This window comes from Babylonia areolata, chromosome 2 (genome assembly GCF_041734735.1).
Source record: "Babylonia areolata isolate BAREFJ2019XMU chromosome 2, ASM4173473v1, whole genome shotgun sequence".
Lineage (NCBI taxonomy): Eukaryota > Metazoa > Mollusca > Gastropoda > Neogastropoda > Buccinidae > Babylonia > Babylonia areolata.
This window is the reverse complement of record NC_134877.1, coordinates 38,917,019-38,936,115: the sequence shown is the minus strand read 5'-3', so window position 1 is coordinate 38,936,115 and position 19,097 is coordinate 38,917,019. Positions and strand designations below refer to the sequence as shown.

General features: G+C 39.6%; 2 protein-coding genes across 20 annotated transcripts in view; one reads left to right on the top strand and one right to left on the bottom strand.

Annotated features, from left to right (window-relative positions):
- LOC143301002 (coiled-coil domain-containing protein AGAP005037-like) overlaps nucleotides 1-16,032 on the top strand; it is a 261,368-nt gene extending 245,336 nt beyond the window's left edge. For 9 of the 10 annotated variants that reach the window (XM_076615027.1, XM_076615010.1, XM_076615001.1 and 6 more), the window contains 6 exons: nucleotides 1,120-1,250; nucleotides 4,631-4,703; nucleotides 4,876-4,959; nucleotides 6,574-6,721; nucleotides 7,317-8,230; nucleotides 9,668-16,032. In XM_076615027.1, the coding sequence (XP_076471142.1) occupies nucleotides 1,120-1,250; nucleotides 4,631-4,703; nucleotides 4,876-4,959; nucleotides 6,574-6,721; nucleotides 7,317-8,230; nucleotides 9,668-10,013 (1,696 nt within the window). In that variant the 3' untranslated portion in view covers nucleotides 10,014-16,032. The remainder of the gene's footprint in view (nucleotides 1-1,119; nucleotides 1,251-4,630; nucleotides 4,704-4,875; nucleotides 4,960-6,573; nucleotides 6,722-7,316; nucleotides 8,231-9,667) is intronic. The other variant, XM_076615018.1, reaches the window with a different exon arrangement.
- LOC143301061 (5'-AMP-activated protein kinase subunit gamma-like) overlaps nucleotides 13,463-19,097 on the bottom strand; it is a 575,294-nt gene continuing 569,659 nt past the window's right edge. For all 10 annotated transcript variants that reach the window (XM_076615127.1, XM_076615139.1, XM_076615099.1 and 7 more), the window contains 3 exons: nucleotides 18,656-18,730; nucleotides 17,620-17,713; nucleotides 13,463-17,002 (listed from right to left, as the gene is read on the bottom strand). In XM_076615127.1, the coding sequence (XP_076471242.1) occupies nucleotides 16,929-17,002; nucleotides 17,620-17,713; nucleotides 18,656-18,730 (243 nt within the window). In that variant the 3' untranslated portion in view covers nucleotides 13,463-16,928. The remainder of the gene's footprint in view (nucleotides 17,003-17,619; nucleotides 17,714-18,655; nucleotides 18,731-19,097) is intronic.

Below are 19,097 nucleotides of genomic sequence, written 5' to 3'. Positions count from 1 at the left end.
TCTTTCTTCGTTTAGATGACTGACCTTAACACAAGTCCAATTCTTTAAAAAGAAATATATGTTTATGGTTTTATGACTCTTTGTGTATCTGTATACTTATATATAAACTAATTCATCGATTCGCCATCTTTTCAATACCTTCCACCACCACACCCCACCTCTCCCATGTTTTCAGCAAAATTAAAAATTTTAGAATCTCATCTCTGTATTTTGTCAATTTATCTTTTCCATTCAGTGTTGGTATTTCAAAACAAAACCACACACACACACACGCACACGCACTCACACACATACACGCACACGCACACACACACACACACACACGTTCATGCACACACAGATAAGCATGCATGCTCACGCATACACATGCACACATTCAAAAATGTATATATTCAGACTGACAGAAATGTGTTGGTCAGAACACAGAATATCAACTCCTGCTCATTTGTTTATCCATAAGTGTGTACATGAATGTGTTTTATCTGTCATTGTGTGTTTGTGTTCAAGTGGTACAAGTATGTACCAGTGTACCTAAATGGTAACTGGTAGCAGTGATGTCAGTAATTATCATGCACCCTCCCCCTGTAGGGTTGCTGTGGGGGTTAGGTTTTTAATTCATTGGTGAAAGGTTTACACAATGGCTGATGTTAGAGGCATGTCACAGGTTTATGAACATAAATGTGGCTGTGCTTGTGCCTAATTTTCTTTTAAATGTGACTGTGCTTGTGCCTAATTTTCTTTTAAATATGACTGTGTTTGTACCAAATATTCTTCTTCTTCTGTTTTTTCCCACCCCTGGGGTTCAACAGGTTCAATATTTACAATTCCTCGGCTCTGATATGGCTGTATTTGGTTAGCTGGGCTATAGACAACAAAGATAAGGATGTATACTGCTTTATCTTAAAAGTAACTTGAGGCAGTGAGGACAAAACAAAATACACACATAATACATTAATATCTCCAAAGAAATTAAACTTGTGGTGTAAAACACATAAACACTATACGAAAATCACAGTCAGTCACTGTATTACACAGAAGACATAAAAGTCATAATACTGACTTTAGGGTTGATGCTGGAGATTCTATGCTGATGTTGTGATGTAGCTGTGTGTGTGTCAGAGGGCTGGAGACGAGGGTGGACGGGCTGAAGGAGGATGTGCTGACCAGGAGGTGCCCAGTCAACGTCAGCAACATTGAGGGTCAGGCTGTACAGCTGGGCCATGTCACCAAGTCACTGGCTGACCTCAAATGTACTACCACAAGTTTGGTTTCTCTGTGTGTGTGTGTGTGGACATTATTTTGTTTTGGATATCTGTTATTATGTTTACTAAGTCACTGGCTGACCTCAAATGTACAACCACAAGTTTGGTTTCTGTGTGTGTGTGTGAACATTATTTTGTTTTGGATATCTGTTATTATGTTTACTAAGTCACTGGCTGACCTCAAATGTACTACCACAAGTTTGGTTTCTCTGTTTGTGTGTGTGTGTGTGTGTGTGTGAACATTATTTTGTTTTGGATATCTGTTATTATGTTTACTAAGTCACTGGCTGACCTCAAATGTACTACCACAAGTTTGGTTTCTGTGTGTGTGTGGACATTATTTTGTTTTGGATATCTGTTATGTTTACCAAGTCACTGGCTGACCTCAATTGTACTACCACAAGTTTGGTTTCTGTGTGTGTGTGTGTGTGTGTGGACATTGTTTTGTTCTGGATATCTGATATTATGTTTACTAAGTCACTGGCTGACCTCAAATGTACTACCACAAGTTTGGTTTCTGTGTGTGTGTGTGTGTGTGTGTGGACATTGTTTTGTTCTGGATATCTGATATTATGTTTACTAAGTCACTGGCTGACCTCAAATGTACTATCACAAGTTTGGTTTCTGTGTGTGTGTGTGGACATTATTTTGTTTTGGATATCTGTTATTATGTTTACCAAGTCACTGGCTGACCTCAAATGTACTACCACAAGTTTGGTTTCTCTGTGTGTGTGTGTGTGAACATTATTTTGTTTTGGATATCTGTTGTTATGTTTACTAAGTCACTGGCTGACCTCAAATGTACAACCACAAGTTTGGTTTCTGTGTGTGTGAACATTATTTTGTTTTGGATATCTGTTATTATGTTTACTAAGTCACTGGCTGACCTCAAATGTACTACCACAAGTTTGGTTTCTGTGTGTGTGTGTGTGTGTGTGTGTGGACATTGTTTTGTTCTGGATATCTGATATTATGTTTACCAAGTCACTGGCTGACCTCAAATGTACTATCACAAGTTTGGTTTCTGTGTGTGTGTGTGGACATTATTTTGTTCTGGATATCTGTTATGTTTACCAAGTCACTGGCTGACCTCAATTGCACTACCACAAGTTTGGTTTCTGTGTGTGTGTGGACATTATTTTGTTTTGGATATCTGTTATGTTTACCAAGTCACTGGCTGACCTCAATTGTACTACCACAAGTTTGGTTTCTGTGTGTGTGTGTGTGGACATTGTTTTGTTTTGGATATCTGTTATTATGTTTACTAAGTCACTGGCTGACCTCAAATGTACAACCACAAGTTTGGTTTCTGTGTGTGTGTGTGAACATTATTTTGTTTTGGATATCTGTTATTATGTTGACTAAGTCACTGGCTGACCTCAAATGTACTACCACAAGTTTGGTTTGTGTGTGTGTGTGTGTGTGTGTGTGTGTGTGTGGACATTGTTTTGTTCTGGATATCTGATATTATGTTTACTAAGTCACTGGCTGACCTCAAATGTACTATCACAAGTTTGGTTTCTGTGTGTGTGTGTGTGGACATTATTTTGTTTTGGATATCTGTTATTATGTTTACCAAGTCACTGGCTGACCTCAAATGTACTACCACAAGTTTGGTTTCTGTGTGTGTGTGGACATTATTTTGTTTTGGATATCTGTTATGTTTACCAAGTCACTGGCTGACCTCAATTGTACTACCACAAGTTTGGTTTCTGTGTGTGTGTGTGTGGACATTGTTTTGTTTTGGATATCTGTTATTATGTTTACTAAGTCACTGTCTGACCTCAATTGTACTACCACAAGTTTGGTTTCTGTGTGTGTGTGTGTGGACATTGTTTTGTTTTGGATATCTGTTATTATGTTTACTAAGTCACTGTCTGACCTCAATTGTACAACCACAAGTTTGGTTTCTGTGTGTGTGTGTGTGGACATTGTTTTGTTTTGGATATCTGATATTATGTTTACTAAGTCACTGGCTGACCTCAAATGTACTGTCACAAGTTGGTTTTTTTTGTGTGTGTGTGTATGGACATTGTTCTTTGTTATTATGTTTACCAATTCACTGGCTTACCTCAAATGTACTGCCACAAGTTGTTTTGTGTGTGTGTGTGGACATTGTTTTGTTCTGCGATATCTGTTATTATGTTTACCAAGTCACTGGCTTACCTCAATGGTACTGCGACAAGTTTGAGGTGGGTTTTTTTTGTGTGTATGGACATTATTTTGTTTTGTGATATCTGTTATTATGTTTACCAAGTCATTGGCTTACCTCAGTGGTACTGCCACAAGTTTTGGTTGTTTTTTTTGTGTGTGTGTATGGACATTATTTTGTTCTGTGATATCTGATATTATATTTACCAAGTCATTGGCTTACCTCAGTGGTACTGCCACAAGTTTGAGGTGTTTTTTTTTTCTGTGTGTATGGACATTGTTTTGTTCTGTGATATCTGTTGTTATGTTTACCAAGTCACTGGCTTACCTCAAATATACTGCCACAAGTTTGTGTTTTGTGTTATATTTTTGTTTATTTATAGTATGTTCATCTAACAGATATCCAGAACAAAACAATGTCCATACACACACAAAACACAATTTTCTAATAACAAAATTTAGAAAATTGTGTTTTGTGTGTGTGTGGACATTGTTTTGTTCTGGATATCTGTTATTATGTTTACCAAGTCACTGGCTTACCTCAAAGGTACTGCCTCAAGTTGGGGTTTTGTGTGTGTATGGACATTATTTTGTTCTGACACTGCTTTTTAAGGAGATAAAAATATTCTAGATATTCTGTAATGTGTGTCACTTGTATTCCTACAGAACCACAAAAACTTCTACTAAAGAGATGTTATGTTTTTACAATTGCTGTTTTGGCTCTTTTAAAAAAAAAAAAAAAAAAAAAATTCATATTGATAAATCTGCATTTCTTCAGAGATGCAAGTTAAAACATTCCATTTTTCATCCTGAAAGTGTGTGATAAGACACGTGTTCTGAGAGTTGAGCAAGTTACTAATAGCATTAAGGTTGTTGCATAAAAAAAATGGTATGAATGATAAGTGATGTTAATGAGAAGGTATGTGTATGATTTGACATTTTGGAATTTATTTATTTTAGTGACTGAAATGTTAACCTGAAAATGTAAATGGCACAGATGAAGAGACACTCACTCACACTTACACACACAAACACACACACACACACACACACATACATACATACACACACACACACACACACACTCACACACTCACACTCACACTCGCACACACACCTATGCATGCACATGGGGAGTGTCTTCTGTCAGAGATACAGGACATTCAAAACTTAGTGATCACTGTCTACACGTATTGTGTCATTGTGTTGTGTTTCAGCTCGGTGTCCTAAGATACATGAAGCTTTGAAGGACAGATCAGAGTCAGAAGGACAAGATTTCAACAATGAACAGTGAGTGTGGTGTATGTATATGTGTCTGTATTCGGGTCTGTGAATATGTGGTTTATGTGTGCGTGCATGGGCATGAGTGTGTGTGTGTATGTGTGTGGGCATGTGTGTGGTTTTGTGTGTGCAGAAATGTGTAGTTATTCTAACGACGGCTTTCGCTGTGTTGTTGAGCCAGGTTTCTTAGAGATGAACCAGCGTACATTGAAGCGGCCTTGAAGAGGTGCAGAACACTCACAAGCAGTCTGGTCACTCTGAAGAGGTACTTTTCTCCTGGACGTCCACACACACTCTGTGTGGAGAGTACAGTTTTTGCTGTGTTTAGTCTGCTGCACACCACATGGCGCACCGTGTAGTCAGTCAGCTGATACACATCCACGTCATGTGATGCAGCTGGAAAATAGCTGCATGATCTCTGGCCCCCCCTCTCTCTCTCTCCTGGCTTGTGGTGGTAGTGTCTGAGATATATCTGCATACAGTTTTTGGCAGTATATATTTATAAAAAAAAATGTTACTGTGCATATTGTAACAGTTGGGCAGACATGAACGCTTACTTGTTGAGACATCTATTGTGTGGAATCTACCAGTCGCCTGTCGCTTGAGAATCATGCTTCTGGGAAAAAGGAATTAAAAAAAAAAAAAAAGTGTGTACATGAACCCATGTCTGTTTATAGAAGCAGTGGCCTTTGGACAAGTTTGAGGTTTTCACAGACAAAAAGTTGTGTTGATGTACCTTTTCATTATACCTGCTTGTATGATTCTGCCTCTTAACACAGCATGTAAAGAAAAATGTGAATGTATTTTGTTTTTTGTTGTTGTTTTTTTGAAGGGAGGGGCAGATGATTGCATCATATACAACATTAAAAATGTGTATATCATATTGCTTGTTTGAATGGAGGGGTGGATGATTGCAAAACAAATGAAATAAATGGTGCTTTTATTCTTTGCTTGAAGGAAGGGGTTAGGACTAACACATATTCATTACACTGCCTAATGCATTCCCCAAGTCATTTTAACCTCTGTCTATAACCAGTGTTGTGAAAAGGCCTGGAACTTTAAGTACCATAGAGTTTTTAATCCTCTATATCTGCCATAGATATTCTCATCCTCTTTGTCATACCGTAGATATTTTAATGCTCTTTGTAATTGCTATAGAGATTTTGTTCCTTTTTTGTAATTACAGTAGAGATTTTGATACTCCTTGCAATGCCATCAAGATTTTAGTCCTCTTTGTAACTACTATAGAGATTTTAATCTCTTTGTAATACAATGGATATTTTAATCCTGAACTACCATAGTGATTTGAACCCTCTTTATAAGTACCATAGAGATGTTAGTTCTCAATGATAGTACCATAGATTTTAATCCTTTTTGTAACTGCCGTAGAGGTTTTTAATACTCTTTGTTACTGTCATAGGGATTTTAAACCTCTTTGTACTAGCATAGAGATTTTAATCCCCTTTGTAATTACCGTAGTGATTTTAATCTTCATTGTAAGTACTGTAGAGATTTTAAACAGTAACGATTTTAATCCTCATTGTATGTACTGTGTAATTACCGTTGTGATTTTAATCTTCATTGTAAGTACTGTAGAGATTTTAAACAGTAACAATTTTAATCCTCATTGTATGTACTGTAGAGATTTTAATCCTGTTTGAAACTACCATCGATATTTTAATCCTCTTTGTAATACCACAGATTAAATCCTTTTTGTAATGCCATAGAGGTTTCAATGTTTCAAACTACCATATTGATTTTAATCCTGTTTGCAACTACCATAGATATTTAATTCCTGTTTGCAATACTAAAGAGATTTAAATCATAGATCAAACTGTTGTGATGCGTGTTACAAAATACCAATGGCCCATGGTTGCAGGATAGCCAGTTCCCAGGACACTTCGTCCTCCCCCGCCCCTCCAGTGGCAGTGGAGACGAAGGCTGGGGATGAAGAGGACACGATGGCCATTCTGGAGCACCTTCGGGCCTTGGTGCCTGACTATGACTTCAAGGTGCACACTACTGAGGTACACATTGTGTCCACAAGTTATGGGGGGGGGGGGATAGTTTGGTCATTCTTCAGTCTCTTGTGTTTGTTGAATCAGAATTTTTAAGACGAGTGTTGGAGGCTGTGTCTCTAGAGGCAGCGCTTAGATTTTTCTTGTGTCTCTTTGCTGTTGGACTTTTGGATGTGGTCAGGGTGCTGTTCTTTTGGATGAACTGAAAAACCTTAACTCCAGTGTGCAGCCTGTGAGAAGGTGAAGAAATTATAAAGGGCATCACCTCAGTTAATAGGTGAAGATAGCGTTTCTTAGGATTCAGATGAATGAAGTGGATGAAACTTGTAATTATATAGGTATTGCACAGTCTTTCACTGAATTAGGGAACTTGCAAAAGACTTCAGACTGGATCTCAAATGCATGCTGGTGTAAATACAGTATTTTAAACTGATGTTGAAATGTACAAATCATGTTTCATCATACGACCTGATACATGCATATGATATTCAGGTATGGTGTATGTGGATGTGAGTGTTTTCATTGTTTGTTGTGCATGACTGAAGACATACTCAGCCAATGATAAATCCATGAAATAAATTCACAGAACACGACAATGTTTCAGCCTGCTGCATCACACAGGAGCATGCCCCAGACATCCATCCGGAGTGAGATGGAGCCCAGACAAACCACCGTCACTGCAGAGAGAGTGGACAGTGTGAGGTGCGAACCCCCGCAAGTGCCCGCCAAACCGGCCCGGTTACTGTCTGCCAGTGAGATCAAACAGATGGGAGCAGCCACAGGCAGTGGCAGCGTCCTTTCTGCGTCGTCATCGTCAGCACACACAGTGACAGTGACCAGTCAGATTACAGACCACAACGACAATGCAATACCAGCAGACCGCACCTCTGCACGGTCAGCGTTTTTTAGTTCTATGCAGTCTCCTCCCACCTCTCCCGTGTCGTCATCAGACAGTGGTAAATCTTCCAGCAAACCTCCCACAACGACCAAAGCAGTTTCTTCCGGACCCTCTTCTCTGTCGCCTTCAGTGTCATCATCAGCCTCCTCCCTGACCAGCCCGGCTCACAGCAAGGCGGTACCTGGCGTGTACTACCAGGCAGTGTCCCCTACAAGGACGCGCTCGGCTTTCAGCAGTATCCCCCTGCCAAACAGACCCGACAAAGATGACTCTTCCAAAGGGAAGAAAGTGCCCCCTCCTCCCCCACCCAGGACAAGCAGTGCCAAATTGTACGGTGTGTCTCCCAACGGCGGTGTGGCCGGCCGACGGGACAGTGGGGACAAGTCGCCCGATGCACGCAAAAAGGACTCCTCGCTGTCGGTGTACCAAGCCAGCAGTCCCACCTCCCCTGGAGCCTCCGGACCCAAGGGCCAGAGAGCCATGAACAAGTTCCAGAAGGACATTGCTGCAGGGATCTACGCCAACCTGAACCGGCCAGACCTGCAACACCAGAAAATGGTCCCTGATCGTTTGATCAGCAACATGCCACAGCCACCACCTGCTGCTGTCGTCACCAACAGGTGGGGAGGACGTGACAGTATTTTGTGTGCTCATCTCATAAACACTAATGTGGTATATAAGTACCGTAAAGTTCGGTCTATTGAACGCACTGGTATATAAGCCGCACCCACTAAATTTTGGAAAAAATTGAACTTTATACATACATAAGCCGCACCGGTTTATAAGCCACACTTATTTCCAGTACCGGAACATATACTGATACTACAGAAAAGCTGTCGATATTGTAGGTTTTGAAATAAACACAAGTGGGAACAACACAAAGAAAAGCAAGCAAAATTACTGCTAGTGCCACAAAAAAATAATAAATAAACACAATGAAAATAAGATCCATAATTTTGGGATAGTCACATTTATTCAACGTCATCCTGCTCACTGAATCCACTAAAATCTTCGTCTTCAGTGTCCGAGTTGAAGAGAACCAGCTCAGCTTCCTCTGCCATCTTGTCACCAACTTCAGCCTCTTTCACTTCATAAACATGAAGGTGGAGGTCGCTGCTGGTTCGTTGCTTGCACTGTTGTCTGCTATGTCGATCGCCTTCAGTTTGAAGGCTGCATCATAGGCATAACGTCGCGTTTTTGGCATGATGAGGGTGTACGCTTGAGCAGAGTAGAACTGAATGCTGATCTGAAGCCTTTAATGTGTGCGGATTTGATTTATAAAACATGAACAGTTAGCACACTATCCTGAAGCTCATCCAAAAATTCATGGACAGAAATCATGATTTTGGCGAGTTGAAGGGCAGCTTAGAATAGACAAGAACGTGACACTCCCGGGATCGTTAAAATCCACAAATAAGCAGCAGCATTGTATAAGCAGCAGAGGTTGAAGCTGGGGTAAAAAGTTGCGGTTTATAGACCAAACTTTACGGTACATGAAAATTAGTAGTCTGTCTGGTAACCTGACTTGCTTGGAAGAATGGGGGAGCGTATAGTGCATGAAGATCATTATGTTTGTATTCTGCAGTTCACACATTCACTTACCACCATGAAGGGTTATTGCTGCATTTGGATAATGTGCGTGTGTTCTGATTGATCAGTAAGTGAAATATTTATTTTGAGAACTTAGAGCTTACCATGAATTTTCATGTATCATCCTCTTTTATTTCATTTCCTGTTTCTTTTCTGTCATTGCTACCATAATTTTCATTTATTGTCCTCTTTATTTTCCTTTTTTCTTTTCCATCATTATTACTACCATAAAATATTTATTATCCCCCTAGTTTTCCTAATTTCCTTTTCCTTTTTCTGTAATTCTAATTTGTTACCAGATTAAAAAAAAAAAATCCTCCAGTGACACTTGCCAAGCCATCCTTCCTTTGCACCCTACCCCAAACAATTGCACACTCACACACATGCATGCCTACACACACAGGCACATGCACACACACACAGATCCACCTCATGCCCACCCCTCACCAGCCAGTGCCGTGTTTCAGCCAAGACCCCCAGGAGGAGGGAGAGCTGAGTGGCAGTGAGAGCACCGGCTCCAGCACCAGCCTGGACTCCCAGCAAGGCATGGTGACCCTCATGCGCGCAAACTCCTCCGCAGCTGCCAGCGCCCGGGGACCCAAGCCCAATCCCCCTCAGAGACACTCCAGCCTCAGCTCCAGGAGTTCCATTTCTGAGGAGCCGGCCAGCAAAACAAAGACACAGATGCTGCAAGAGAGGGTGAAGAAGTCGCAGGAATCCGGGAGCCGGCGGGGCAGTAGTGGTGGTGGTGCATCGTCGTCGTCGTCTCAGGTGAACGGCGTGGACAGCACAGGCAACGGACACAAGACGTGACAGAAGCGTGGGTGTTATGATCGTGTTGAACAAAATGACCTCTGATTGGTGCTTCAGTGATCGGTATATGGGTTGGGATGTGAAGGGTGGGTTGACTGCTGTCATGGGAGACAAATGTTATAACTGGTGAAGTTGTGACGCAAAAAAAGAGATTATGTGCACATGTTGTGTACCTGATTTCAAAATGCAGCTTTTATGTTTTCCAGTCTGCTGAAAAGGAATGCATATGTAGAAATCAGAGACATGGTTACCTGCACATTATAACCAAGAGCCATGGAAAAAAAAAAGCAGATAAACGCAAAAAAGTTTGGCATCCAATGGGTTTGCCAAACAGCAGTTAGGCTGACTGCAGTTTCAGCAACTTTCAAGTCTGACATTTGATGAATAATCCATCATTCTCTAACATTTTAACATTTGCCCCTGTCTGTCACTTTGAGATTCACAGCACAGCTTGTATATTGGTGGGAATACAAGTGAAAATTGTGAATTATCTGAGATGTGAATTTATTTCCAGTCTGCAGACATACAATGACTGAATCATGATTGCATGTGTGTTGGTTGATGGTATGAAGCTGTTGGCAGCTGTGTTTTCTTTTTCCCCCCTTTAACTCCGATTTCTGATGTGCAGTTGTTCATCCTTGCACTAGTTGCAGTGTCATTTATAAACTGTGTGACAAATATTCTTTTATAAACTGTGTGACAAATCTTCTTTAAAAGATTATCATATTTTCCATTTTTGCATCGATTCGGATACCAATGAAAGATACTTTGATTGTTGTGAGGTATATTGTTCACGTTCTTGTTCCATGACAGTACTTTTCGAGTCCATATCGCATTGCAATACTTAGGTTTCACAGTTTTACATCAAACAGCACTGCCATGCAAATAACAACTGATGGACTGGTGTCTTTACTTTTATTAATTTTGCCCCACTTCGCTTGTGTTGTTAAAGATTTTCTGTGATAAGAGATGTGTAAGGTTTATCCCACAGTTTACTAGAAAGTTTTGATTATTGCATGTGGCAGTCAAGTCATCCATGGAAATAGCAGATGCATTAGTTCCCATCGAGAGAGGAATTGGCATACCTAACTCGGCATTGTTTTCTTGTCAACTTCATTTGGTCATTGTACAGTCAGACATGCTGTGAATACAGCTTCCTACTCCATTTTTTCTTCTCCTGGTTGTGCGATAAGGAAACTACAATTTTTTTTGTTTTAAGTGATGGTGTGGGTATTTTGCAGGTTACCAGCATGTTACAAACAGGTTAAATCATTCTGAAAGTAGTGTGGCAGTGAAGGTCCTAAATGTTACACTGTGTGTTGTAAATAATAGTGATGGATTGCTGGGTGGTGTTTGTGGAAAGCACACTTCAGAGTTGACTTGATTTGAAAACAGCTGGTTTTTGATACTTTTAGAAATAGCTTTAACTTGCTGTTTAAGTGAATGATTTTCATTGTTTGTTTTTGTTGTTTTTATCTTTATCAGGAATTCTGGCTTTAAATCAACAATGGCAACGCAAGCATCCAGTAAGCATTAACTGCCAAATGCGATTTTTTGGAATGACTATTGTGTATTATTATTTTTCTTCTCAGCTGCTTAAGTTTTGTTGCATTCATTTGCTTTTTCATTTTCGCCTTTTTTTCTTGGCAGTGATTGAATCATTGATTCATGGCTTGTGTTCAGTTTTTTGCTTCCACATCCTTCCTTCTCCTACAGAATAATGGTGAGGGTAGATCACTGAATTCTGCTTTCATTTTGTTTGTTAGAAAAACAAAATATGATACATTTGAAACAAATTTTTTCATATAAATGATAAATTTCATTTTGATTACAGAAGCCAGCATGGAATTTATTTCAGATGCTGGAATTGAAGTTGGGGATGTCCTTTTTACATGGGAGTTTGTTGAGTAGCTGGAGGATAACCAGTTGCCTGGCTCTTGTCGTTTTTTCTTGCCAGTTCAGGGACAGAAAGTATACTATACTGTTTTGAGAGGATGCACATGTATAAACTTGATTTTACTTGGAATTTATCTCCTCTTTCCTGTTGGGTATTCAGTCATTCGTTTTGTGTTTGTGTTGCAGGACAGACAGGCTGTCTGATGAAGGGCGAGCGACAAGCTAACCCCTTATTTCAGGATGTCGTATGGGTAGTGTGTGAATAATTTTTATTATTATTTTTTTTTTATATTGTGCAGTGTGTGAATAGAATCAGTTACTAGGTTGGTATCAAATCAGTTTTGTGTGGAAGAAAACATTGTGCTTGCTTAATTGTGCTGGATGATCAGGTATGATCTCCCCCCCACCATTTTCTTCATCCTATTTTGATCATTCCAATATTTTTCTACCATCACCCCCTATACCTTTTTAACATATATAAAAATAGACAGTTGTTCATCCTTTGGTATGTTTATGTGATATATTTAAAACGATGTGATCAACTCATGGTTGTGAACCCAAGAAACTTGCAAAAAACAACCTGGGTACATACCACTTTTCTTGGCTATAAACATAGGTGTAAGTTTTGATTTTTTTTCTTTTTGTGTGAATAATCAAGTTTTGTTCTGTTCCATATCCAACCTTGTTAGGACCAATATATGTATTTGGAATCTTAGTAAATTATTCTAGCTTTAAACAAGAGCATTTTCCAGAAAGTGGATTAGTGAGGATGGTAGTTTCGCGAGTCATCAGTGTATGACCGGTGATGGCATGGGGGTGAAAATGGCAAGAAAAGACTTCTATCAATGTATGTGCATGTGTGCAGTTGGTTGTTTCATCAAGGATGTTGCAGAGGTTGATTTCACCAGGTTATGCTGGGGACAGGTTGTGAGAATGTAGCCGTTATGTTAATTGGGTTCACCATTTTATACAGGTGTGTTTTTGAATGTTTTTAAACTGCATTGGTTTTATTGTGCTGCTGTTCCACTGTACCAAGATTATACACCCAAGAACAGTTGGATATAAAGAGATGCCTTTCAGTCTGTATTTTCAGTGTAGGCTGTTTCATTTGCATCTTGCAAACATTGCAATAAGAAGAAAATGTCAGAAAAGTGTTGATAAGGAGAGTATCAAAATTTTGAGTCAGAGAAATGTAATGTTTTTTTGAAAAGCTGAAAAGAAATGAGACTGTCTAGACAGACATGTTTGCTGTGCACCATCCACAAACCCCGACCCAAAGTCTGACCAATCCGAAGAGTCTATACACAAAGTGTTCCTTTCTTTCATTGGCTAAGAGTGAATGAGATGCGATTTCTCATTGGCTGACTTGTGAAGCGTTCAGAATTTCAAGTATATAAGATCACACCAGGACGGGTGGAGGTCAGGGTTTGTAAGCAAACATGTCTGTCTGGACATTCTCATTTCTTTTTGACACAACATTTTGATACTCTCCTTTTCAAACTTGACTTGGACAATGTTGTATTTGAACTGAACACTACTGCACACACATTGCATTGAACTTCTAAACATTCTATGCATTTTATTCCAAGAACATAGTTCAATAATGTATATTCCAAATAATTTTACAAGGTAACCATTGTCACCCACCAAATGGTTACATAATGTACACATGCTACATTCAAAAGCCTTACAAACCAGCTAGGTTAATCTGCAATATTGGAATGAATAATCCAATTTGCCCACACCAGGATTATAGTTATGACTGAAGACCAACAACTCCTACTGGAGTCGACTTGCATGAATGCTAGAGATACCCAGCTGCCACCACATTACAATATGACATCAAAAAGGTTCACTTTCTTTTTCTTTTTTTAAATTTTTTTTTTTTTTAATTTTTAGCCTACGCTGACATCTTCCATAATGCAAGTATTTTTTTTTTGCTTTCACCAACAAATATGGAAACGTTGAGTTTAATTAAAGGACAGAATTCCGTCAAACAGGCTCCCCTGATATTACAATTTTAGCCAATGGGAACTGGTGATATTTATGGTTGTATCAAGCAAAAAGGGTAAAAAAAACAAAAAACAAAAACAACCAGACATGCCACTCCAACCAGGTTCACAAAAAAAGGATCCTAGTGTTCTATGTTCAATGCAAAACCACCTCCAAATGGGCACAACAGCAGTTCAACAGTTACTGTGATACAAGAACATGTTCCTTGCACTGAATTCCTATTTGATTCTATTCATTCAAACCTCTTTTCCTGGAACAATCAAAACTTTTAAACATGACACTGCAGTCCGCAGACAAGTACATATCTGCCAAGTCCAGCATGTACATACAAAAATAATCCAATCTTTCTAAATGATAAACTGTGAAACGGAAATCTCCAAAATTTCAGAACTAGACCAAAGCTTCTTCGTCATCAAATCTGACACTGATAATCAAATTTATCCAAACCAGCGTTCCAACAGACTAGAAAATCAACAATAATTAAACTTCCTGTTGGTTATTTTCAGTGATAGCTCTGATCAAAGGTAACACTGCTTCTGTAACCAGAGGCCTTGGCTGATGGAGAGTGACTGACCAAAAGACTCTCTATCCTGGACTCTTACTGTGTTTAGCATTTTGCTGTCTCAATCAACTTTGTGCCCTATCTCCACAAAAAAATCTTGACTCAAGTCCTCAGGAGAGGAGAGAAAAAAAGTCTCACTGTATAAATTCTCAGTAAACACAGAGTAATTCTGCCAAATATGTACCAAATTTTCAAAATATACATGAAATAATTTTGTCAAAATGTATACCAAAGATGCATCAAACCCCAAACACTCACAGCAGACTGGCATGAACCATCAACTGACATGACTGAACTCTTGAAAAATCCAGAGTTCCACTACTCCTGGAGTCACCTATGATTGTAGCCCTTTGCAAGCTGTGCCCCGTATCCTTCATTTTGTCTGCAAGCCAAAGCTCGTTTTGCAAAGATGTTCTGCTCATGTTTCCTTCCCCTCCTGCTTGCCAAAGAATTGTTGGCCTTCAAAATCTATCATGGTTCATGTCAAGAAACACTAAAGGGGAACAAAAAGCCATTCCATTATAATGGAAGAAATTCCAAACTGGTAAAAATTCTGAAACAGGAACTATGGAATGCATTTCAATGCTTTTACATGAACTATTGGGTCTTTTTCAACAAATTATTAACACTCCACCATAAAGCCAAGTTCATGACATGGGACACAGTATTTCAATCACATATAAAATGCCCAAGCTGTAAAATGGCTCTACATTTCATTTATGCCATAATATTTTCCAAAGTATGTACTGTGATCATTCTTTAGCTCATTTAACTGCATTCTGAAGACATTTTTTTTTTTTTTCAAACTTGACCTTTTACTATGTACTATTAATTCTTTAGGAATCTGTCTTCTGGATAAGGCATGTTTTCATTTAGATTTTCTTTTGGCAATTGATACATTTTCAAATTACATCTAGACTAACAGTATTCCGAGTGGTGTGGGGCCAAATACTGCTTTGGAACAGATGTGTTTTTACCAGCCAAACCAACATTTAGGTTTAAAAAAAAAAAAAAAAAAGAAGAAAAAAAAGAGGTCTGTAATTAATTTGTGATGAATACTACAGCAACATGATTTGATTTGGTCAGTGAAGAAAAATGGATGCAAAAAAAAAAAAAATGCATTAAAAATTGCTTGCAAATATGATCCTACTATTGCCTTTAAGCAAACATGTCACAAAAATCAAACATATTCATGTCTTATTATTTCTCTGTTAACACTCTCCACACACAACATTCTTTTAAGTTTACATCATAATGGAGAAACAACACCCCATTAAGAGACAGTTACCAGGTCACTCTTTCACAACCCAAACAGCCACTTCAAATAGACACCAAAGTTTACACATACTTGTACATATCTGAGAGCTTTCCACTTTCAGCTCCCCAATGATGGACAACCCAGACATTATAAAGCACACACCTTGAATTCCTACTAGAGGCTCAAGGCCATTTCTCACACACAACCCTAACAGACCGTTTTCCTGGTTTTGCAGCATTAGTATACAACTAGATCTTCGCAAGAACAATCCTCAAAAAAAAAGACAAAAAGTTAACATCAAAAACCAAAAATGGCCTATACTTTACTGAAGGTGTGCTTTTCCGCAATGTGGCAAACTCTGTGCCATCAAGTGCACACATTGTCAAACCCCTTCTATACCATTTCTTTTTGCCTTCTGTTTGAGGCTTTCTTCATGCCTACTGTCAAACTCTGTGTTTCAATTTTCTGCCATGCTACATAGTTTATGCATAGTTTTTCCTTTTCCCTCTATGACTCTTTGTGCAGGCCTTCATTTTCCTGTTATATATACCCATGTCATTTTTTTTCTGGTCAACACGCACATGAGTTTTGTGTTCCACCAGGCATAGATTAATTTCTCTGAATCATGCATTCCTCAACAGACTAGCTTTAAACCGTTTCACTTCTCTGTAGTCATTACTTTTTACAGGCTCTTTTTATTTATTTTCTACTTGTAGTTTATATTCTGTCAGTCCAGACTTGCACCGTATCAGTCATTAGTTGATCCCTACTTTCTTTTTTGATGACAACTGAAAAGTGTGGAGGGGGTGACCACCCAATAAGTCATTATTGGCACAGCCTCGCAGTCTTTGCATCAACAGCACTGGGAACCAGGACCGTGTCCTATCTCTCTCTCTGGAATACACAGTCACAACCTTGTCCCTGCACTGCCCCACAGCAACACCCTGCCCCCTGCATGACAAAGCAACCAGGCTGGGGGGAGGGGCCAGCCAGCAGGGTGAGGATGGTGCTTGTCCCTGCTTCATGTCCGTCCCTTCAGAGCCCACAAAGATGTCCAGCCTGCCTGCTTCAGCCCTGTCCCTTGATGCAGGTCCAAAGCCTGGATGAAAAGATGATTGTGCCTAGAGCACCTGGGTGTAGTAGTGTTGCTGGCTGATCGTCGGACCTCCTCTGGGGATGTGGCCCATCAGGACATGGACTCCTCCCCACCTGGTTGGGGCCCGGCTGCTGCTGCTGCTGCTCCCTTTGTGCTGTCTTCAGCTGGACAAAGCACAACCACCCTGAATCAGGTATCTGCTCACCATTCAGACTACAGCAGTTAGTTCTATCAAAATGTATGAACATCTGACATTCTTCACTTTGTGGGCATATCACACAGGTAGACACCACAGCAGTTAGTTCTAACAAAATACATCAAATTCTGACAATATCTTTGTGGACATACCAGAGTAGACACCAAAGCAGTCAGTTCTAACAAAATACATCAACATCTGACTATCTTAACTTTGTGGGCATATCAAACAGAGTGCACACAACACCCGTTACATTGTAACAATATATGTATATGCGCACCTGGCATTGTCAACATAGTGGGTATATCAAACAGTAGACACTGCAGCTGTTAACACCTAACTATAATTATAAACATCTGGCATTGTCTAGACTGGATATATAAGAGTGGACATCAAAGCAATTATGTCTGACAATATACAAACACCTGGCACCGTCAAGACTGGGTATGTCAAACAGTGGACGATGCAGCAGTTATGCTAACACAATGTACAAACACTTCTGTAAAGGATCCACTCTCACCTCGGGCACCCAAAGCAAAATCAGTTACTTCCCTCCCTGCCCACAGGGTGAGTGAGAAGACGTACCCATGGGCCGCAGGATGATGTAATTCAGCAGGTCAGACAGTGACACGATGCCTTTCACCTGCCTGTTCTCATCCACCACCACCAGGCGGTGAACCTGGGACCACAATCACAATCAGAATTCTGTACGCACATGGAAACTACCTGGAACCACTATCGCTATCTATACACACACACAGGAACTAACTAAAACCATAATCACAATCAGAATTTTGTACACACATGGGGCTACCTGGAACCACAACCACAATCTATACACATATAGGGACTACCTGAAACCACAATCAGAATTCTATACACACATGGGAACTACCTAGAACCACAATCACAATAGGATTCTATACATACATATGGACTACCTGGAACCACACACAATCTATACACACAGGGACTACCTGGAACCGCAGTCACAATTCTATACACACGTAGTGACTACCTGGAACCACAATGACTACCTGGAACCACAATCGCAATTTTATACACACGTAGTGACTACCTGGAACCACAATGACTACCTGGAACCACAATCGCAATTCTATACACATGTAGTGACTACCTGGAACCACAATCACAATTCTATACACACGTAGTGACTACCTGGAACCACAATCACAATCTACACACACATAGGAACTATTTGGAACCACAATTATATATATATATAGGGAATACCTGGAACCACAATCAGAATTCCATACACACACAGGGATTATACACACACATAGAAACTATTTGGCACCACAATCACAATTCTATATACGCATAGGGACTACCTGGAACCACAATCAGAATTCTATACACACATAGGGATTACCCGAAACCATAAATGGAATTCTATACACACATAGGGATTACCTGGAACCAAAATCAAAAACAAAACAAAAACAAAAAAAACAAAAAAACAAAAAAACTCCACCCAACACCAGAACATACACAAAGTAAAGAAATCTGTAAATAAACAAAAACTGAACTTTAAAATAATACACAGAAGGCAAGAGATGTATATAAACATTGTACACATCATGGTGTCATAACGCACCTCTGCCTTCACGATATTCTCCATCACGTCTTCCAGTCGGTCCGTTTCCAGGCAAGTGGCCACCCCTTCGTAACTCTGAAACAACACATCAAAATAATGCAACTAGATCTGCCTTTGTAACTCTGAAACAACACATCAAAATAATGCAACTAGATCTGCCTTTGTAACTCTGAAACAACACATCAAAATAATGCAACCAGATCTGCCTTCGTAACTCTGAAACAACACATCAAAAGTGTAACCACATCTGTACAGTGAAAGTGTCACAGATACAAATCTTGAAAGGTGTCAGAAGAAACCTGGTAACTCTGAAACAACAGATCAAAAGTGTAACCAGATCTTAACAGTGAAAGTGTCACAGATCCTGATCAATGAAAGGTGCCTGAAAAATGATGGTCACTCTGAAACAACGGATAAAAAGCATAACCAGATCTTAACAGCG